Below are 23,631 nucleotides of genomic sequence, written 5' to 3'. Positions count from 1 at the left end.
TATAATTTATAAGAGTCGTGCACTCTCAGCTTGAATACTGCTCACCGTTGTGGAATGGATGTGGAGAGGTTGCATTAAAACAACTAGACAAAATTCAGAACAAAGATGTTAGAATTATTAATAACCCTGCTATTACTAACAAACTACCTCCCCTACAAGTAAGAAGGAATGTTACCTCCCTTGCGTTATTTTACAGATATTTTTATGGCAAATGTTCAGACAAAGTTGCGTCCATTGTGCCACCTCTCCATGCCTTCCATCGCGCTGCACAGGCATCTGGCAGTGCTCATGACTGGAATGTCACTGAGCCATACTGCAGAACTTCTGCCTATCATAGTTCTTTCATTCCCTGAACTGCATCTCTCTGGAACTCGCTTCCCCAGAGTTGTTTCCCTCCAAACTTCAACCCTACAGCTGTTCAAGTCTAACTGTTACAGATATTTTATGAACAGAGGACACCAGTAATCTGGCGCATGGATTTTTTTTTTTTTTTTTTTTTTTTTTTTTTTTTCCTCAGTTCTGTTATTTAAAAAAAATACATAAATACAGTACCCTCGGGTCCAACACGGTAATATTGTCATGCACAGGTCCCGTGTTGGACCAAAAACATATTGGACAAACAACAGAGCTTATGGGGAAAAATGAATTATGTCAGCAACCGTAGGAAAAGTCACCCTAAATACCTACCATATACCTTTACATATATTGGTACTGCTGTAATTATAATAAATGGTGCTGTACTATGAATGATAACTAACCTTTTAGGATAGTGTTGGTGGGCTTGCTAGGAATGGCAGGTGGTATCCGAGGCTGTAGGTAGTTCTATTGGGTCCCCGGAGGATGGCTGCTGGCATCACTAGCGGGTAATGGCTGCTGCTCCTCCTCAGCCTCCCTCATAAATCCTGCGAAATCACTCTTAGAATCACTATTCTCATCCACATCCATGGAAAGTCCTGCTTCTGCCTATCCTGGCACTCCGTAAGCCTTCACTGCTTCCAGGATCTTGTCTTGGTTTTTTATTATGGTCCTCACGCTGGCTTCATTCACGTCGTGGGCCTTGGCAATGTCCACTTTCCTCTCCCTTTTCTTCTTCCTCTCGATGATTTCTAGCTTGGTGGCCTGAGGGAGGTGCCGCCGCTTCTTGGGGTTCTCAGAAGGCTTCCTAGGCATCGTGAGCAGGATAAAATGCAGTTGCAATGGCAGATAATGCAGCGAGAAAAAAGCACCTTCCAATGCGAATTATGCGACTGAGTGGCACTGTGGCGGGAGAAATTTAAACAAAACATCACGTGAGAGCAGAAGCATTTTTGATTGGGCGACATCACGATCACGTCACGATAGCGGGTGGGGGAGGCAACTTGATCAGAAGTTTTGATTGGCTGTCAGCATCACAGGAACGTCCAGTATGACCGTGTTGGACCAGGGGTGATCGTGCTAGAGGCGAACTCTGCAGATTTCGCCCACTTCTCAGAGCTCCGTGCGTGGTATGCCAATGCACCCATGTAACAGTAATTAAATTGTTTTAAATCATACTAATTTTTTGCTGTCTGTGCTGGACGTGAATCGTGCTGGACAAACGCGTGTTGGATGCGAGGGTACTGTAAATAAATAAAATAATGCAAGGGAGGTGACATTCTGTACTTGTAGGGGAGGTAGTTCATTGTAATTGCAGAGTTACCATTAATTCTTACAGCTTTGTTTTGAATCTTGTACAGTTGTTTTAGTGCAACTTCTCCACATTCACACCACAGGGGTGAGCAGTATTCCAGCTTAAGCCCAGCATGGGATACATAGCTTAAAGGCACTACCCCAAATGACCATACAGAACAGTGCTGTATGCATCATCACTGGCTGCACCAATTCCATTCCCACAGCTCACTGTGAAACAAGAGTAATCACTTTCAGAGAATTAATTTGACATATGAGGCACACAGTTCTACATTTCAGCCTGCACTAACACACAACACCTGTCACAGTCGCACAGCAGAACAAGACACACACAACAGTCACCACGTAAACATTACCAGATCCCCCTCAGTAACATTGCACCTCCAGACATCCAGCACTAGCAATAAAGAAGCACCTACATACTCATTTCATGTGCAGGGCAGTACAGCATCCCGATCAGAACACAATATTACAAGCCCCCTGTCCGACATCCACCCATGGGAGGTGTTCTTAAATAGAGCTGATCAGATTCACTTAGCAAGGTTTAGATCAGGATATCATCCAGCCCTCATTTACCAGATTAGATTTGGGTTGGACGGAATTTCAGATGACAATTACCTCCTTGTAGAATAGTCCCACACGACATCACCTTAATCATGGAGCACTTTACAACACACGTCACATTAAGATTCTGACAAAACAATGGTGTAGGGAACCTGTGGAATGACCCCATAGGTGTAGTTGCTTGCCTGTGGTTGATGGGTCTGCTGGGTCAGGTATGACCAGGGTAAGCAAGAACACCCAACAGGGCTACTAAATATATGGCACTACTGTGCATCATAATAGGAAGTTTTCAGCCAAGGAAAGTTTTATCCTTAACCTCTCAACTGTGTTGTGCCTATCAAAAGATATCTTTGGTACTGTGTGGCATGTTTTCCAGATCTCACCTGATTTTTACCTCGCCCAGGATGGAGTCTGGTGAGGTATTGTTTTTGGTTGAGTTTGTTTGTTTCTTTGTTTGTTAACAATATTATCAAAAAACGTCTGAATGAAATTACATGAAACTTTCAGGATATATGTGCACTGGTCCCAAAACAAGGTGATTAAAATTTGGAGGTAATCGAATGACCCTGAAAGGTTAAAATCAAGGTCACAGATTTTCAGAGGGCTATAACTTGAAACCAGTTGAAGATAGAAATATTTACTGTTATCACCATACAGGAACTCCCATATGGGCTTTTTTTTTGGCACCAATATCTTTGACTTTCAATGACCTTCAAAGACCAAACTCAAGGTCACAGACATTCAGGGGACTGTAACTTGAAACTGGTTGAAGATAGAGATTTACAATTATCAAAATATAGGAAGTCCCATATGGGTTTTTAATTGACCTCAAGTAACCTTTAAAAAAAAAAAAAAAAAAAAAAAAAAAAAAAGATGAGCTGGCATTTGATGTGCAGCAAGAAAACAAGACTACCCGTCATCTGTGAGTCAGGTGAACTGTAATAATACTGTACTGTTGGATGAAAACTTGATTATTATGTGTCCATCCTGGATGACTCCCAGTGCTGGTTGAGTGACAAGTGAACTCAAGTTGTGACCCTAAACAACTTTTTTTAATAACCTTTCCTGCTACAATCAATACTTTTTGAGATTTGAGTTTTCATCACAGACAGACACACAACTTTTTTGAAAATGCGGATTGGAGAAAATTCAGAGAAACAAGAGAGATACAGAGGAAGTGGGATATCTTTCTAGACCTCTATAATTTGGGAGTGGAAAAATTTGTACCAAGAGTAAGAGGGAAAGAAAACAGGAAAAAGGAGTGGTTTAATAGAAGGTGTATGATAGCAAAAAAAGAGAGAGATAAGGCGTGGAACAATTGGAGAAAGAGAGGTAACAACAGAACAAAGGAAGAATATAAAAGAACAAGAAATGAATACACAAGAATACGTAGAGAAGAAGAAAGGAATTTTGAAAAAGGTATAATAGACAAATGCAAAGATGAACCCAAACTGTTTTATAGATTTGTTAATGGGAAACTGAAACAAAAGGAAGGAATCACCAAACTGAAAGTAGAAGGAGAAGTCTTTAAGGATGCGGCAATGCAAGCAGAAATAATGAACAAACGTTTCCAGTCAGTTTTCACTAAAGAAAAGGAGCTTGTGGAAGGGGAGGGAGTGATTAGAAATGTTCCGGTGTGATGAAAGATATAAAAGTGGAGGTACAGGAAGTGTATAAATTACTGGAAACTCAAGATGTAAGGAAAGCCCCAGGACCTGATGGAATTTCTAATTGGGTACTGAAAGAATGCAGAGAAAAACTGGCGGATAAAATTCACAGTTTAATCGTATGCTCACTGCAAGAGGGGAAAGTGCCACAAGAATGGAAGAGGGCAAATGTGGTACCAATTTACAAGGGAGGACACAGGGAAGAACCCCTGAATTATAGACCAGTGTCTCTAACAAGCATGGTCGCAAAATTGTGTGAGAGAATCCTGAAAGACAGATGGATAAAATATCTGAAAGAGATGAATATTTTGGCAGAATGTCAGTTTGGATTCAGAAGTGGAAGGTCATGTGTTTCCAATTTGTTGAGCTTTTACTCAAGAGCGATTGACGTGGTACAGGAGAGAGATGGTCGGGTGGATTGTGTGTACTTAGACTTAGAGAAGGCCTTTGACAAGGTACCTCATAAGAGACTAATGTGGAAACTAGAATATATAGGAAGACTAAAGGGGAAACTTCTGGAATGGATGAGAGACTTTTTGAGAGACAGACAAATGAGGACAGTAATAAAGGATAGGATGTCTGGATGGAGGGAAGTAACAAGTGGAGTCCCTCAAGGCTCAGTGTTGGCGCCAGTAATGTTCCTGATTTACGTAAATGATATGATAGATGGAGTGAACAGTTATGCAAGTCTGTTTGCTGATGATGTAAAGATCTTGAGGAAGGTAGAGGTTGAGGAGGATTGTAAAATACTGCAGGAGGATTTGGATAGGATACACAATTGGAGCCGGACGTGGGAAATGAAATTTAATGTAAAATATTGGAAATGGGTAAAAGTACAAGGAGGCCATCACTGAATTATTTGTTGGGTAATGAATTAATCACAAAAAGGAGAGAAGAGAAAGATTTGGGAGTGCTGGTCCAATATAGTTTGTCACCAGAAAAGCACATTAACAAGATAGTTGGAGAGACTTATAAACTCTTGACTAACATAAGAGTAGCATTTCATTATATGGATGAGGAGATGATGAAAAAATTGATAGTGGCCATGATCCGCCCCAGGTTAGAATATGCAGCGGTAGTGTGGTGCCCACACAAAAAGAAAGATATAAACAAGATTGAGAGAATACAAAGAACAGCAACCAAGATGGTCCCCAGTCTGACAGACCTGTCATACAGAGAGAGGCTGGAAAAACTGGATTTGCCTTCCTTAGAGGAAAGGAGAAAGAGGGGAGACATGATTGCAGTGTTCAGGACCATGGTGGGAGTAGATAAAATCGACAAAGAAGATCTGTTTGTATGGGATAAGAGAGCAACAAGAGGACACGGAATGAAATTGAAAAAGTCAAGCTGCTTGAAGGATATCAAGAAATATAGCTTTCCTTACAGAAGTATAGACTTATGGAATAGCCTGGAGAAAGAGATCGTCCAGTCTAAAAACTTAAACGAGTTTAAAGCTAAATTCGACTTATTGAGAAACACCGACGGAAACCCACGTGCATAGTACATTCCGTGTATATCACAATTAGGTATATTAGGTAAATACTTAAATATTTGGAACGACTTAGACAGAGGTGGTGCATGAGAAAAACATTCATGTGTGTAAAGGTAGACTTGATAAATGTGGATATGGAGACAGGACAACACGAGCATTGCTCAATTCCTGTATACTACAAATAGGTAAATACAGATACATTTCGCGCAAAAATAATGACCATCAACTTTGTATCCCTGGCCCAGTAACTGCTGTCGGGTGAAATTTGTTGTATTTACCTAATTGTGGTACTGTATACAGAAAATGAGCTGTGCTCGTGGGGTCCCGTCTCTGTTTCTCAATAAGTCAAATTTAGCTTTAAACTAGTTTAAGTTTTTAGACTGGACGATCTCTTTGTCCAGACTGTTCCACAGGTTTGTACATCTATAAGGAAAACTATATTTCTTGATATCTTTCAAGCAGCTTGGTTTCTTGAGTTTCATTCCGTGTCCTCTTGTTACTCTCTCATCCCATATAAACAGATATTCTTTTTCAATTTTATCTATTCCCACCATGGTCCTGAACACTGCAATCATGTCTCCTCTCTTTCTCCTTTCTTCTAAGGAAGGCAAATCCAGCTTTTCCAACCTCTCTCTATATGACAGATCTGCCAGACTGGGGACCATCTTGGTTGCTGTTCTTTGTATTCTCTCAATCTTGTTTATATCTTTCTTTTTGTGTGGGGACCACACTACTGCAGCATATTCTAACCTGGGGCGAATCATGGCCACTATCAATTTTTTCATCATCTCCTCATCCATTTAATGAAAAGCTACTCTTATATTAGTCAGGAGTTTATACGTCTCTCTAACTGCCTTGTTAATGTGTTTTTCAGGTGACAAACTATCCTGGACCAGCGCTCCCAAATCTTTCTCTTCTCTCGCTTTTGTGATTGGTTCATTATCCATCAAATAATTCAAAGATGGCCTCTTGGTACTTTTATCCATTTCCAATATTTTACATTTCTTTGCATTAAATTTCATTTCCCAAATCCGGCTCCAATTGTGTATGCTATTCAGATCCTCCTGCAGCATTTTACAATCCTTCTCATCCTCTACCTTTCTCATGATCTTTGCATCATCAGCAAACAGACTTGCATAACTGTTCACTCCATCTACCATATCATTTACGTAAATCAGGAACATTACTGGCGCCAACACTGAGCCTTGAGGGACTCCACTTGTTACTTCCCTCCATCCAGACATCCTATCCTTTATTATTGTCCTCATTTGTCTGTCTCTCAAAAAGTCTCTCATCCATTCCAGGAGTTTCCCCTTCAGTCCTCCTATATGCTCTAGTTTCCACATTAGTCTCTTATGGGGTACCTTGTCGACGGCCTTCTCCAAATCTAAATACACACAGTCCACCCAACCATCTCTCTCCTGTAGCACATCAATCGCTCTTGAGTAAAAACTCAACAAGTTGGACACACATGACCTTCCACTTCTAAATCCAAATTGACTATCAGCCAAAATATTCATCTCTTCCAGATATTTTATCCATCTATGTTTCAGAATTCTTTTGCACAATTTTGCAACCATGCTGGTTAGGGACACTGGTCTATAATTCAGGGGTTCTTCCCTGTGTCCTCCCTTATAAATTGGTACCACATTTGCCCTCTTCCATTCTTGAGGCACTTTCCCCTCTTCCAGAGACAACACAATTAAACTGAATCTTATCCGCCAGTTGTTTTCTGCATTCCTTCAGTACCTAATTTAGAGATTCCATCTGGTCCTGGGGCTTTCCTTACATCTTGAGTTTCCAGTAATTTATACACTTCCTGTACTTCCACTTCTATATATTTTATCACTACATTTCTAGTCACTCCCTCCCCTTTCAAAACTCACTTTCATTAGTGAAAACTGACTTGAAACGTTTGTTCATTATTTCTGCTTGCATTGCCGTATCTTTATATACCTCTCCTTCTACTTTCAGTTTGGTGATTCCTTCCTTTTGTTTCAGTTTGCCATTGACAAATCTATAAAACAGTTTGGGTTCATCCTTACATTTGTCTATTATACCTTTTTCAAAATTCCTTTCTTCCTCTCTACGTATTCTTGTGTAATAATTTCTAGTTCTTTTATATTCTAACTTTGTTCTGTTGTTACCTCTCTTTCTCCAATTGTTCCACTCCTTATCTCTCTTTTTTTGCTTTCATACACCTTCAATTAAACCACTCCCTTTTTTTGTTTTCTTGCCCCCTTACTCTTGGCACAAATTTTTCCACTCCCGAATTATAGAAGCCTAGAAAAATATCCCACTTCCTCTGTATCTCTCTTGTTTCTCTGAATCTTCTCCAATCTGCATTTTCGAAAAATTTTCTCAATCCTGTAAAATTTGCTTTCTCAGAGTTGTATCTTCCTTGCCTATAAAGCTCATCTCTTGGCTCCACATTCCCTATTATGATCTGGAACTCAATGACCACATGATCACTTTTTCCAATAGGACACAGATATTCCAAGGATTCTATTACATCGGGTTCTTTGGTAAACAGTAAGTCTAGTCTTGCTGGTGTGTTTTCACCTCGGAACTGTGTCTCTTCTTTGACCCGTTGCGTCATCACAATGTTCATTGAAATATTTAATAATGTAGTGCCCCTTGAATCTTTGCTGCCTTCTGAGTCCCATTCCTCCCAGTTCACCTCTTTACAATTGAAGTCACTCATTAAAATTGTATTGTTACTTTTATCAATCATTTTCTGTAAATAGCTAGCCATGTCTGACAACATTTCCTGTTATTCATCATCACTCCATGCTCTTGTCTTAGGGGGAACATAAACTACTGCCATATCTCTGTTGCTATTCTCTCCAGTTTCTAATTTCATATTTATCACTTCAGCCCTGCCTTCTCCCATTTCCATGGTATCTACATTTATGTTGTTCTTCACTGCTATCATCACTCCTCCTCCCGTTTTTTCTTTTTTGTCTCTTCTCCACAGTTTGTATTTACCATCTCCTATATGAACATCAATATCTTCTCTTAATTTGGTCTCTACAAAGCACATAACATCAGGTTCATGCATCGTCAAAAAATCGTTGATTTTTAGCCTTGCCGATAATAAACCATCAACATTGGTATATGCCACCTTCCAGTTCTTTTTGATGTTTTTTATACCCTCTTTTCTCCTTCTGTCCACTGGTACCACTTCCTTAATTTCTGATCCATGACTCTCCAGTAGAACACTGTCTTCTCTTCCTCCATTCTCTGTTCGTTTTTTACATTTGCTTCCTGTACTAACTCCTTTATCTTAGCTCTTTCTTCCTCATTTGCATCTCTCCTTATCCAAACATTTTTTAACCCTTCCTTGTCTGATAATTTCCATGTTCTACCAACAATTTCATTTACTGTTGCTTGGGACTTAAACTTTATCTACAATGGCTTTGCCCCTCCTTCCTCATAATTTCCTAACCTAAACACCTCTTCAGTCTCTTCTTGAGCTTCGTGGTTTTCCTCCATGACAAGTGATATTATTTCATTAACCTTCCTCAGTTCATCTCATTCTCTTTCTGATCTTATTGTCATACGTTTTTCTTTAACCCCAGAAATTATTATACATTTTTTTTTATCTGCTACATCTCTAACTAAAGATTCCCTACTTCTCAGTACCTTAACCACTTCCCTCTCCACTTTTTCCTTACTTTGTTGTTCTATAATCTCTTTCAGATTTACATTTCCTTCTTCCTGAATTTTCTTCCACCCCTTATGTTGCAGCTTGATTTCTTTTATGTGCTTGTCCTGTATTCTTGATTTGGATTCATACTTATCGAGTTTGTTTTTCATCCTGTCCCTTTCTTCTTCTAATCTCTTATTCTCCCTCTTAAGCTGATTTATTTCATTAGAGGCTGATTCATTGCTAACTTTTAATTCGGTAACTTCTCTTTCATGTTCGTCACTGCGTGTACGTATTTTTTCCAGTGTATTCCTTAAACTTTTGATCTCGTTATCCTGCTCTATGGTCCGTTCCTGTAATTCTTTAATTACTGCCCATACCTTTTTTATCTCCAGGACATTCCTCTCCACTGTTTTCTCTACACCTGCTGTTCTTGTTTGGTTCAACTATACTTCCATTTCCCACATCCTCTTCACAGAAGCCCTCGAATTCTCTCTCGCCTCTTGTAAACATTGCACTGTCCGCCATGATTCAACCATATGGAGACTTTCTATTTTCACTATATCTTGTTCTTTTTGTGAGCGAAACCGCGATTTTTTTTTACTACTATCCAACGGGACAACCACTCACGCACTCATTAACATGATCACAAATAGGTTGGTCTTCTTTTCGTCGCAGATTTTGCGATTATTTCTCCATGATCCGGGAAGAGCTCCGTCTCTGTCGGCGACCTGTGTGTGTGTGTCCTGGCACCTCTTGTTCATATTTTCTTTGTTTGCTTATGGTGTCAAATGTTATTAGCAATTTGATGGGTGGGTGGTCAGACAGAGTTACACAACCTTTGCATTCCAGCTTGGTCAGTGGTGGCTGTTTTCTTCCTGCCTGGGCACTAGGTGGGCAAAACATGCACTGATGACCAACAGCTGCCAAAAACAAGTGTCTTCAACTCGTCATTGCATGTGCATAGGACCTTGTAGAGTCTTTCAGATTTTTTCATTTGGCATGTAGAAAGATTGGATTTGCTTGTGTATGGATTTTCTTATTTTATGGCCAGCATTTTTACAAAAATATGTTAAGTGTTGAAGGTCAGTTTTCTGTAAATTTCCCGGACCTCAGATGTTCCCCCATCTGGCAGGCATCACTTAGGTGTGTGTGTGTGTTTGGGGGGGAGGGGGGAAGCCAAAGTTTCTTCTGGTGGGGTATTGAGGATTGATTTTTATATTCTTCACCACCAGTAATGTGGCTGTCCAGAAAAACACTCAAAACCAGTTGTAAATTTTTATGTTTTATGCACTCTTTCTATGTGTATGATGTGTGCTCACACATCCAGGCTTATAGGAGGTGGGAGTTAGTGGCATTGATTCATACTCTACTATTTATTGTATATACTGAAAGTTGCACAAGCAGTGGTGTCCTGTTTATTGAAATGACAACCATGAACCACCCCTTTGAGGTAGTGCTGCCTACTTCTTCCTTCACCTTTATCATTCTCTTTCTGTGTTAGTCCTCGTCTCTTCCTGATTTTCCCTCTCCATTGTCTCACTTTTTTGTATTCTCCTTTCCACCTCAAATAGTTCTACACTGAGTAACAAACCTAACTGTTATGCCAGGTGTTTTAAGGGCGACTTCTCATCCTAGAAACACCTGTGATATAGCCAGGGTCCTCTTTCGAGACCGGAGCTAGAATACGAAACGAGAAGAGCAGGACAGAAAAACTCTGGGCAACAACCTTACAAATATATTATCCAAATTACAACCTTCGTACAATATAGATGTGAGTTACACATGACACACTATTTACTATTAATTGTGCTGGATAAACTAGAGGGTCCTGACTGGTTGGTGGGTATCATGCAGGATACTAGCCAGTCAGAATATGCTGGACGGACACTGCACAATGAAGGATATTAATTCTCACACAGTTTGTTACTTGGGCTCTGACACAGTCTGAACATAAGTGTCTCACCATATATCACACAGTGTTAAAAGCATTAGTACAACACAGTATACACACATAGGCACATACAGTAGGTATACTACAAAGTCACCAGGGCACTATAGTCTGACAAATCTAAACGTAGGGTTTTGGTGGAGTCAGCCCCTCCCTGCACTGTTGCCACGTTTCCGAGCTGACCTCTCTATCAGCGATGACCTTGACACTGTTTCCCTCTTGTGATCTCCGTTTTTCTAATACCCCCTATACCCCTACCCCCAACAACACCCCCATCAACAACACCCGCTATACCTCCACCACCAACACCTCCTATAAATATAGACCCCCACCATCAACACCTGTATAATAATTAGCTGTTGATAATTGCTATGCTATTTTATTGAGAGCATACGGAAATGTAACCTACCGTATAGTAACTGCTTGACTCTCTCTCTCCTCCTCCTCCTCCTCCTCCTCCTCCTCCTCCTCCTCCTCCTCCTCCTTGTGGGAAACATTCTACCCTATTGCTCAAACTCCCTAATCTTACAATCCCATCTGTCTTAATCCTTCCCACTGCCTTCGTTCCTAAATCCCTTAATTGATCTATTTTTAACCTAAGTGTCCCCACACCTTTTAAACCATTTACCTCTCTGTCACTATTCTCCACCATATGTATCAACTTGTATTATATTGTGTATAGAACTTTCATACTGTATGCTGTAGTACTGTATAATGTATAAGAATACCCACTGTTTAGTGGAAATAAAGTTTTATTATTATTATTATTTCTCTCTCTCTCTCTCTCTCTCTCGCTAGATTTTATGTGTCATCCATGGTTTTTTACTTCCATTTTTATGTATGGATTATAATTTTGACTTTATTTCCGGACCACCCTTGAGGTAAAAGTCACGGCGCATTTTTTTTATAGAGGTTTCCCCAATAGGCCTAAATCCTGTAGGGGGTTGGTGACCTCCCATAGCGTACACACAAACACGTGTCGCGTGAGTGCTGCCACCCCAGAGCTGTTTGATATATTTATTTTAATTATGAAAGGATTGCCTCTTCCCACTTTTATCCCTTCAAATTTTCTTGCAATTATACTTGCTAAATTAATTAGCAATGTTAGAAGTGTTGGGGAAGTAAATAATAATTAGAATATTTTTAGAGCAACACTGCCAAATTTTTATGCCACGTTTCTCTATTATCGTATAATATAGTATGCAGAATAGTTTTATTCTTCCTTGATACATGTCAGCACTTTCATTACAGTTATATTAGTATGAGTTATGTTTATGTATCACTCCTACTACACAAACCACAGGCGTTATACATCATAGGGTTAGGAAACATGGCAATAGTGTAGGCATAGGCAGACTCCACCAAAACCCTATGTTTAGATTTGTCAGACTATAGTTCTATACTACATAGTCACTAGGGCACTAGTTCAGCACTGTACTTATATGTATCACAAGTACTACAGTCACTATAGGTTTGGGCAGTCACTATTACACTGGGCAGGCCGGGTAACTCCGGCCAGGCTGCAGGGGCCGGGTGATCTCCAGGTGTCAGCCAGGTGTTGGAGGGATCCCATCTGGTGTCCCTTCTTTCAAGGGCCACGGGACAATCCTCAAAGGTGACATTGTCTACTGGGAGCTGTGGTCGGGCGTGGTGGGAGGCCCTCTACTTGTGGGACTTGGCGGGGTAGTCCGGTCATTAGGGCTTGGACCAAACAGCGCGAGCAGGCGCACTTGTCTGCGCCTACTCTGGGGAGAAGGTCGCCGTTGCCTGGGGCTGAAGATGGGGCGCCTCGGGGAGTCTGGCGTCTGTGGTCTCCCTTCCGTTGGGTTGCTGTCAGGGTCGAACTGCAGCGTTGCCTCCGGCAGGAGTTCGTCAGGTGGTCGTCTCCCACTGGTGCCGGCTGGATAGCACACACTCCCGTAGGCAACAGGGGGAGGGTGGCTAGAGGCTGTCCCTTCCCTGTCGGTGCGGCTGGGGCCGTCACCGAGCAGGACCGTGGGCGAGGTGTGGGCGGAAGCCATCACCTGACCATGGGTGCAGCTGGAGGCTGTCACCTGTGTCCTGCAGGGGGAATGACAAGCAGTCAAGGTGCGGGCGGAGGCCGTCACCTGCCTGCTGCTGCAGCTGGAGGCCGTCACCTGTGTCGTACTCCCACGGGCAGCTGCAGCAGGAGAGGGGGCATACCTGTCTCTTCCCAGATGCGGCTGGAGGCCATCACTGGTTTCTGCAGGAGAAAGGGAGGGTCGAGCAGCACCTGAGCGGCTGGAGGCTGTCTCTGTGGTTGTGTGGCTGAGGCTGTCACGTTTTTGGTGTGCAGCTGGAGGCTGTCACATTTGATGTGTGCCTGGAGGCCGTCACGTTTGGTGTGCGGCTGAGGCCATCACTATTATGGGAGTGGCTAGGGGCTGTCTCCTGGTTTGTGCGGCTGGAGGCCGTCACAGGGGTGCTGCTTGGGACTGATTTCAGCCCCACCCCAAACCAATTAAAGGCTAGTCCAGTCGGAGGGTAGTGCGCACGGACTGTGGCACTCCCTCTGAGTCTGTTCTGGGGAATAGGGGCCCAAGGTAGTTGGGGACATAAGTTCGTATTGCCTTGACCTTGTGCGTACCTTCGGAGCCCCTCCGTGGTCACCTCCTGAGGGGAGGTGTCACTCTGTCCTGCTGGTGCTTAGTTGCCACGGTCAATATTTCACTAATATTATCCTGTAACCCAAAAAAACATTTACAGTACTGTGTGGTAACCACATAGGAATGATATGGAGCCTACTATGGGGCCCTTGTTAACTGGGTGGAGAGACACAAATGTGACTTTCACCCAGGAACCAAACCTCTAGACTTCCCTGTCCCTCACAGTGGTGAGGCACTGTCCACTTCAAGGGAACACTGGTTCACTGCACGGGACAGCTCTGCAGGGGTGGTTGCTGGCCAGCAGTTGATGGGTCTGCTCGGCCTGACAGACCAGGGTTACTCAACAACACCAACAAATGAATTACTTTCTTCAAAATCTGTGATGTGTAGCAGCAGAGTCAGCGGGCCTAGCATCATGTTGCTAATATTATAGTACTGTATCCCCTCCGTTCTCCAGATACAAATGCATGTACAAGGACAAGACACAGTTGATAACATATTAGCATCACCAGCAAGACCCAAATTTTTTCTTTCTGTGAGTTATGAATGAGAAGAGAAAGTGAGGTTTAGTTGCTCTCTTGTAGAACATCCCTCTGTTATAGTACTGCATGTAAATTATAGTAACAACATGTACAAAGATGCCTGATGTTAATAGTCAAAAGATTGAATCAGGATGAAGGTGTGTTACTTTATGCATCAGTTTGAATCCCAAAGAGGTGACTACAGTAACCACACCCTCCCATATCTATCTGCCAGTTTATTGCCAGATGCCTTAATCCTGTAAGGGGTGGCCTTGTATACAAATTGCCTCCATGTCTACCTGTCCCCAGCCATTTCACTGCCCTGCACCCAGCTCACACACCCTCTCGTATACCTCTCCGCTCCATCCCTCCATCTCATCCTTGGCCTCCACCTCTCTTACATACACTCTCCTCATCAGTCTCTTACTTTCCATCCTCTCCATATGGCCAAACCACCTCAGAGTGTTTCTCCTAACGCTTCCTATCACATCCACACCACAACGCTCCTGCACACCCTCATTTGTCAGTCTCTCTCTCCATGTGACTCCACATGCTCCTCTCAAATAACTCATTTCCACTGCTCTCACTTATGACTTCTGTCCCTCCAACAAGGTCCAAGTTTCACTTCCATTCATTAGAGTTGGTATCACAATACTGTCTTGTAGTAACTTTTTCACTTTCATGCTCACTCCCTTGTTTCTTATCACTGCTTTCAAGGAACCAGCAACCTTTCTTCCTTGTTGTCCCCTTCCATATCACAAGGGGTATTATGGAATTGGTTACCATTATACAGTTTCATTGAATTTTTTGCCTGTCATATCAATTTTTGTAGTTTATATTATCTTTGTATGAGTTGCTGTCTTTTTCCTGTTTTATTTTTCTCATGTTTATTTTTATTTTCTTGTAAACAGCAAGGATGCCAGTGAGCAAGGATAGCCTGAAAAAGTGCGTGCATAGTATTGACTTGCTGCTGCGTCACTGCCCTGTGATGGTGGCTGCTGGCCCTCTTATCTCTTATTGCCAGAACCTTGATCTTCCCATCCTGGTCCTCTGTGTTGCAGCAGCAGATCAGCTTGAATCACATGATTTACAGGTACATCATTTAGTTTTGTCCTTATTACACAACTTACCAGTGGAAGGTGTAACAGTGGATGGAGCTATGATTCAGTGGATGATTGAAGTTTATTGCTTACATAGTGTTGTACAGGAGTGGGACTGGACACTCCCCTTGTTTACAAGGTGTCCACTTTGCCCATTTATAATATAATGCTAGTAGCCTGTTGCCATTGATATTACTGTGCATTATTATTGTACCATACAGTATACAAATTGTGTATAGACAAGATGTTTAGGATAATTTTGGTTTAGATGTGAGAGAAAAAGAGTGACTGACTAAACAGTCAGACGCAATTGAGTCTTTACAGTACAGGAAAAGTCCTGTCTTTCGGCACCCTACGGGACCGAACAGATGCCGAAACATTGGATGCTTTTCTAGTGTGTGATTTTTGTAAGCCATAAGCAATGAATAATCAATACACTATGTATTTTTTCCTTATTTATTTATAGAAAACACAAACTAACTCTAACCAAGACGTATTTATGCATATGAAGTGTTTGTATGGATGATCTGGGTTGGGACTGCAACTGTGAGCTTGATTCTGGGCCTTCAGACGAAGAATGAATGCATTCTAGTGTGTATTTTTTTTTGTCAACCATACGCAATACTGTAAATACAGTAAAAGCTCGATTAAGTGGAATGCATGAGGATTCTTCCATTCCGGATATGAAATTTTCCAGATAACCAAATGTTACTCTTAGAAATTTTGGGGGAGGTCAAACAAATGAAATAGGACCAAACTTGGGATTTTACTTTATTTCATAAATTACATTATTCAGTATTGGATACATTAGAGGTAAGATATAGTACAGGTACACTACAATACACAATAAAAAGACAGCAAGAGAAATTGTACAGGACTGAACACAAACCAGCAAACATTACCAAAAATTATTTAAAGAAAAATTTAGTGCATGTTACAGGCCAAAATAATTTTGAAAACAGCTGCATACACTACTTTATCCTGTACTGTACAGAACTAATCAAGAATTATTGAGGGATCATCGGGATCATGAGATGAGGATTCAGACAGTGGAGAAGGAGAAGTGGAAGGAACAAGGTCAGGAGCTGAAGAAGTAGAGGGAACTGGGTCAGGAGCTGAAGAAGTGGAAGGAACTGGGTTAGGAGCTGAAGAAGTGGAAGGAACAGGATCAGGAGATGAAGAAGTAGAAGGAACAGGGTCAGAAGCTGAAGCGGAGGGATTAATTTTCTGTCCTTGCTTTACCATAATTTTTTTGAACAAATCTTTTTTTTGACCCCATGCCGGATCGAATTTGCATTCTGGTTATCTGGATATGCCGATGTATCGGATGGCAGATAATCGAGTTTTTACTGTATTCAGTAAGCAGTATATGGTGTATTTATGCATATGAAGTGTATGTATGGATGATCTGGGTTGGGACTGCAAGTGTGAGCTTGATTCTGGGCCTGCAAACAAAGAATGAATGCATTCTAGTGTGTATTTTTTTTCTGTCAATCATACACAATACGTTAAATATTCAGTAAGCAACATATGGCATTTTTTTATCTATCTATCTATTGCCAGACGCCTCAATCCCGTTTGGGGTGGCCACAAACAAATCGCCTCCAAGTCGCCCTGTCCCCCGCCATTTCACTGCCCTGCTCCCAACTCACACCCCCCTCTCTCATATACCTCTCCACCCCATCCCTCCATCTCATCCTCGGCCTCCCCCTCCCTCTTCCTCCCTCCACCTCACTCACATACACTCTCTTTGTCAGTCTTTCACCCTCCATCCTCTCCACATGGCCAAACCACCTCAGTGTGTTCCTCATAACGCTTCCTATCACATCCACATCAACACCACAACGCTCCTTTATATCCTCATTCGTCAGCCTGTCTCTCCACGTGACTCCACAGGCTCCTCTTAAATAACTCATTTCCACTGCTCTCACTCTTGACTTGTGTCCTTCCAACACATAGAAAAAAAAAATCTAACCAGGGTGTATTTATACAGTACTGTACATATGAAGTGTATGTATGGCTGATCTGAGTGTAGGCTATGGCTGGCAGGCGCCTGGGACTGTGCGTAGGATACAAGGCCTACAACAAATGTGTGGATGCAATTCTAGCGTGTGTTACATACGAGGGAGGGGGGGAGTGAGTTGAGGGAAGGGCAGTCAAATGGTGGGTGACAGAGCGACTTGGAGGCATCTTGTCTGCGGCCACCCTTTGTGGGATTAGGGCGGCGGGCTATAGATAGATAGTTTTTTATGTCAAACATGAGCAGTAAATACAGTATTCAATAAGTAACATCTTTTAAGTATGTTTAATGATAGAAAAAACAGAAACTTACCTTAACCTAGGTGTATTTACATACGTACGTGGGGTGGTATATGGTTTACTGCTGGTAGGGACCCCAAGCAGTAGACGGCTCTGCAACAGGTTCAGGCTCATCAACCTCCTCTTCTAAGTTTATTTCCTCTCGTGAAGGTATTGAAGATTCTGGGCTTGTTGTTGGTGATTGGGAGGGAATGGCAGATGATGAGGTTCTTCTGGCAGCTTTCTCAAACAGGTCATACAGTGTCACATGCTTGAATGCTGCTGCTCTTTTTTTGTTTGAAATTCTCAGTAGAGCAGGTGAAAGTTCATCACTTCAGCAGCACTGTAATGAGAAGAGCCCTCAGCAAACTTGAGAAATGTACTGAGGCCTTTTTCAGCTTCCTTCCACGAGACTTTCTCTTGCTTTTCTTCCTCCTCTCTATCACTGTCTTTCTCTTTAGCCTCCAGAGCATCAGGTTTTGTTAAACTTAAGATTATCTGGTGGTTAATCTGTTCCTTAACCACTGATGGATTTTCGTCCACCCACTCAGCAAGTTCACCTTCAGTAAGCTGGCTCAAGATGTTGGATTTAGGAGCACCCTGAACAATCTTAAGCACGCTTCGAATTTCGCTGGTCCTATTTTCAACAAAGCCATCATACATCTCTTCGTCCTCCTCGTCGTTTTGGAACATTGCCCCTGGCCACAGTTTCCGCCAGCATCGTTGCAAAGTTGCCATTGCAACATCACCCCATGCCATAGCTGCCAGAAACACCGCATCCTTGATGTTGAATGCCTGCTGAAATGCCATAGCTGCCATAAACACTGCATCCTTGATGTTGAATACTCGCTGAAATTCACGAACAGCCGTGGATGAATTCAACAGATTCCTTGCAAATGATGCCCAGTAGGAACTCTTGAATTTCTGGATCACTCCTTGGTCCATTGGCTGTATCAAGGAGGTAACGTTAGGTGGCAGGTACACGGCGAAAATGTTCCTGTTGATGGGTTCATGTGCAGGAGTATGAGCTCTGCAGTTGTTGAGGAGGAGGACAGCCTTAGAGTTGGCAGGTAGACCCTCTTTCTCAAGGTTAGCCTTCACTGCTGGTGCAACATAATGATGGGACCAGTAGTTAAAGGGTTCTGCAGTCGCCCAGGCATTTGATTGAGCATCGTACAATACAGGCAAATGCTGCACATTTTTCAGTGCCCTTGGGTTCATGTAGTTGCCTGTAACAAACAGTTTTTAACTTGTGTGTACCTGAAGCATTTGCACACATCAACACTGTTAGGCACTCCTTGTTACATCTGAAGCCCTTTCCAGCCTTTTCACCAGCCCCAGCCAAAATTCTCTCAGGCATACTCTTGAAAAATAGGCCAGTCTCTGCATTATAACGGCAGTAATCCATGCTCTCTGATTAGCTCAGAAAATTTTTGGCTGTAGCATTCAGCAATATCAGCATCAGCAGATTGAGTTTCGCCACTAACATCCAGCTGCCTGATGCCATGCCATTGCTTAAAATTCCTAAGCCAGTCATCTGAGAAGGCACATGGTTCAATTATTTTCATTTTCTCATAAAACATCTTGGCCATCTCTATAATCACTGGGCCTGACACAGGTTTCCCTTCTGAGTGCTGCACCACAAACCAATTGTATAACACTTCGTCAAGCACAATCAACTTAGGCTTTTTCATGACTTTTCGTTCAATTGATGAGCCACTCAAACCTTTAGACACAAACTTGTAGAAGTCACACTTTTGTTTCTTTATATCATAAATTGTGGAAGAGCTCACGTTGAACTCTTCCATTAATTTCTTCATGCAACACCAGCTTCCAGTTTCTTCAATAATTCTAGCTTTCATGAAGTAGGAAGCACCTTATGCGTGTGCTTCTTCACCACAGAAGAAAGCTGTCCACCTGCTGAAGCCATTTTCCAGTGCTAAGTACCCGAAAACCAGAGTAAAGCCAAGACAAAGTTCACCACAAGTTCACCACGATTTTGAAAGTGACCGCTCATTAGGACAGAGGTGGCGGCCAAATACAGTAAGACCTCACTATAACGGACTAATTGGGGCCCAAACCATTCCGAAAAATGCGAAATTCCGATAAAAGCGACATCCGGACTTCCCCCTGCTAATCCGGCCTTTTCCGATACAGGTATATCAGACATTAGTCCAGATCACATGAACGGTTTTTAAAGTCTTTTGACTACCATTGTGGTACTGTACTGTGTTATAACTTCACTACAATAATCAAATGGTATAATATATATTCTGTACTGTACACTGATAAACATGTCTTTTATTTACCTTATTGTGGTGAACATAACTGAAGTGGTCAGACAGTCTTGACTGCTTCTGGCTTTATCGGACTTTTTCCAATGTATAGGAATTTAGTCTGGTAGTTCCTCGAGTCTGGTAAAAGCGAATTCCGGTCTAGTGAAGTCCGTTATATCAAGGTTTTACTGTACATGATAGACTAGTACACACCACTCATACCATCTCACCCAAGAGCGCTGGTAGCTAGTCAGTAAGCCTTATGGGAGAAGTAAAGTCTGTGATGTCACACAGACTCTCACACACCACTCATACAATCTCACCCAAGAGTGCCGGTAGCTAGCCAGTGAGCTTTATGGCAGGAGTAAAGTCTGTGACATCACTACACAAGATGGATGGCAAACACAGCGCCCTTTTCAAATCTGTCGGAAAATGTGCCAAAAAGCCAGGAAACTCTCGGAATGGGACTATTTCTTAAAACTGCCGTAAAATTGGATTTTCCAAGACATTGGTTGCCAAAAGACAGGATTTTTACTGTAATGGCTTTTGTATTCTTGTATAACACTTTTGTTTAATATGGCAGCTCCCCTGAAGCAGCTAGCTGCAATTCTTGACATTTCCATATTTACAACTTCATTCACCTGCACAACTATCCTCTGTTACCGGTACTTCATCATTCATGCCTGTAACATTTGGAGTCATCATCTACGGTTGTCAGATGTTGGTCTGTCCCCACCCCTCCCCTTTTTGGGGGTAGGGGGGACACTAATCCTGCGCAGACCCTTTTAGTTATCTTCATGGAATATAAGAAATAGATGAGAAGTACAGTCAGCCTACCTATAATGCAGCAACTAGGTCAGCAACATGCTCTGTGTGTTGGAAAGATGCTTTATGGATGACATAGAGCCTGTGGGATGAAAATAATTTGGTTGGTCCTGTTCTCAGAACCACTGCTCTGAGCTATCCTCCAAAGTCTGCTCTAACTTTAACATGTAAACAGCAAGAAAGTGGAAATTGAAAGTGCACTGAGTGTGCATAAAGCATGTTTCTCATAAGTTTTCTTTTGTCTTGCTAGTTGATAGAGGCTATGATGAAGTATATTTATGAGGTCTGTTAAAAAAGAAACTAAACTTTTTAAATAGTGTACCAACTATCTCGGATTGCAACCACCAGCAGGGTAGGGCTGGTGGCATAGGGTCCTCCCAGTCACCATCAAGTAACTGTGCCAGCAGCAACTGTTGCAAATTCCAATCATGCTTGTCAGCGGAGAATTGCAGGTGCAGCCTTGTTCTTCACCGATATCCATGGTCTCAGTACCAATCTGAATTCAGTTCATTTTTTCCTACAGTCCATATCCCCTCTGGCCCTGTTCCCCACAGAACCACAAATCTCTCCCTCTGCCAAAATATCCCCATTTTGTTTTCTTGGTTACCATCTCCTCACAGACTTCTAACAAGGGTGGCACCTGTTGTTATATCAAATCAGAATATGCAGTTGACACTGTTTTAAACTTCACTTCAACTAATTTTGATTACTCACTGTATAAACTAAATTATCTAAATATTACCAAATATATCTGTGTAGTCTACCACTCCCCCAATGCTTCTTCAGAACCCAGTATACTTGACTCCATATCCACGCAGTTGAGTAACCTTAACCTTGTCCTTAGCACTGAATATAACATTTTGAGAGATTTTAACATACATAATGTTAAATGGTTATTGCATTCTGACAGGGCTGGCGATGCTGGTCTAGAGTGCGAGCTGTTTCCAGAATCATTTAATCTCACACAGTTGGCAAAGCAACCAACCAGAATACCAGATAATCCTGACCATAATGCCCATCTTTTGGATCTGTTCCTGACAGATAATCCTGATCAATACAGGATAGAAATACTGTCACTACTTGGATCCTCTGACCACAATCTCATGAAATCCTCATTAGTTAGCCCCAAAAAACCTCCCCGTTCTGAACCTGTCAGGGTGATCCGATGGCACTTTGGTTGGGCAAACTGGGATGGATTTAGAAATTATCTTGCTGACATTCCATGGCAGTCTTTCTTCTCTAGTGATGTCAATTCTACCCAGTCCCATATTAATGACTTAATACTAGCTGGTATGGATTTATTCATACCAAGTCAACACTTCACTAAAACAGTGAACTCTCCAAAATGGTTTGATAGCAACTATGCCAGAGCAACAGACCAAAAGTCATTAGCATATAACTCTTACTTAAAATAAAAAACATCTGAATCACTCCGTCTATTTAAAATTGCTGGAAACCATGCAAAAGCTGTATTAAATCTCACTAAATCAAAACTTTCTTCAAAATCAAGCATCAAAACTACTTAACAACCCTAATGACAATAGAATATTCTGGTCAACTCTTAATTCTTTCAATAATAACTTTAACAAGTCATTATCCATTCCCCACTATAATCTTCAGATGGCAGCATTACAAAAGACCCGTGTGGGAAAGCGAATATCTTTGCCAGTACATTTGCCAGAAATTCTACCATAGAGGAAGTCACCCAGAACATCCCAATACTAGAACTTGACTCTCCTGAAATTGTTCCACATAAAATACAGACAAGATACGTAAAATCCAACCTAGACGATTTATTAACCAACAAGGCTCCAGGCCTAGATGGAATTCCTCCAGTTGTTTTGAAAAAGTGTTCCCCAGAACTTGCCTCTGTTTTAGCTAAGTCATTCAGACTATGCCTACGTTCTTCTTCGTTCCCTAATTCATGGAAAGAAGCCAATATCCACCCAATTCCAAAGAAGGGAAGTTCCTTTGACCTCTCTGATTACAGACCTGTAGCTGTCACATCTTCTCATGGTAAAGTATTTGAAATTTTATTTAATAAGCTCATAGTCAAACATCTTGAATCCAACAACTTAATTAGTGATAGACAATATGGTTTTTGCCACGAAAGATCCACCATTGACATAGTCTCCTGACTCATACCATCCATCAGTCAGTTGACCAGCATGGAGAAACTCATGCAGTATCCCTTGATATTTCTAACGCTTTCAACAGTGTGGCACCATTCCTTGCTGTTCAAACTCCCTTGCTATGGACTAATGTCTTTTGTTCCTCTGCTTTTCTCATATCCCAGTGACAGAAAAATAAAAGTAGATGTTTTATATTCCAAATTTCCAATCAATGCCGGCGTGCCACAGGGATCAGTTTTGGTGCCAGCCCTGTTCCTGGTTCATATTAATAATCTCTTATCTGTCACCCACAATCCCATCCATTCATATGCAGATGACTCAACACTTCACAGTTCATTCGCACTCAAACACCTATTTACAAAATCTAATATCTCTAACTCTCAACTCAGTACAGAGATCATAAATCAAGATTTATCTGTGATCAATGAATGGGCACAAAACAACCTTGTCTCATGTAATGCTAGTAAAACCAAATATATACAGTTTACTAATAGACAGATATTGCCAGATTCGTATATTACCTTCAGTGCTACTAATATTTCCATCTCCAAAAATATTGAAATTCTTGGTGTCTTACTTAACAGTGCCCTCAGCTGGACCTCTCATGTCAGATCACTTGCTAAATCTGCCTCAGAGAAACTTGGATTACTGTACAGGGTCCGTAACTTCTTCACTGACGAGCAGTTAGCTATAATTTATAAGAGTCATGTGCGCTCTCAGTTTGAATATTGCTCACCCTTGTGGAATGGATGTGGAGAGATTGCACGAAAATAACTAGACAAAATTCAGAACAAAGCTGTTGGAATTATTAATAACTCTGCTATTATAAATAAACTACCTCCCTTACAAGTAAGAAGGAAT

General features: G+C 41.7%; 1 protein-coding gene across 1 annotated transcript in view; it reads left to right on the top strand.

Moving 5' to 3' along the window:
- Positions 1-23,631, top strand: part of rod (kinetochore component rough deal) — a 471,351-nt gene that overhangs the window by 349,488 nt on the left and 98,232 nt on the right. The window contains exon 23 of the mRNA XM_080276726.1: positions 15,051-15,232. Coding sequence (XP_080132852.1) covers positions 15,051-15,232 — 182 coding nt within the window. The remainder of the gene's footprint in view (positions 1-15,050; positions 15,233-23,631) is intronic.

Source organism: Coenobita brevimanus, chromosome 66, assembly GCF_032717465.1.
Source record: "Coenobita brevimanus isolate Jiangsu-jjx chromosome 66, ASM3271746v2, whole genome shotgun sequence".
NCBI classification, from domain to species: Eukaryota; Metazoa; Arthropoda; class Malacostraca; order Decapoda; family Coenobitidae; genus Coenobita; species Coenobita brevimanus.
This window is presented reverse-complemented; position numbering and strand designations above follow the sequence as displayed.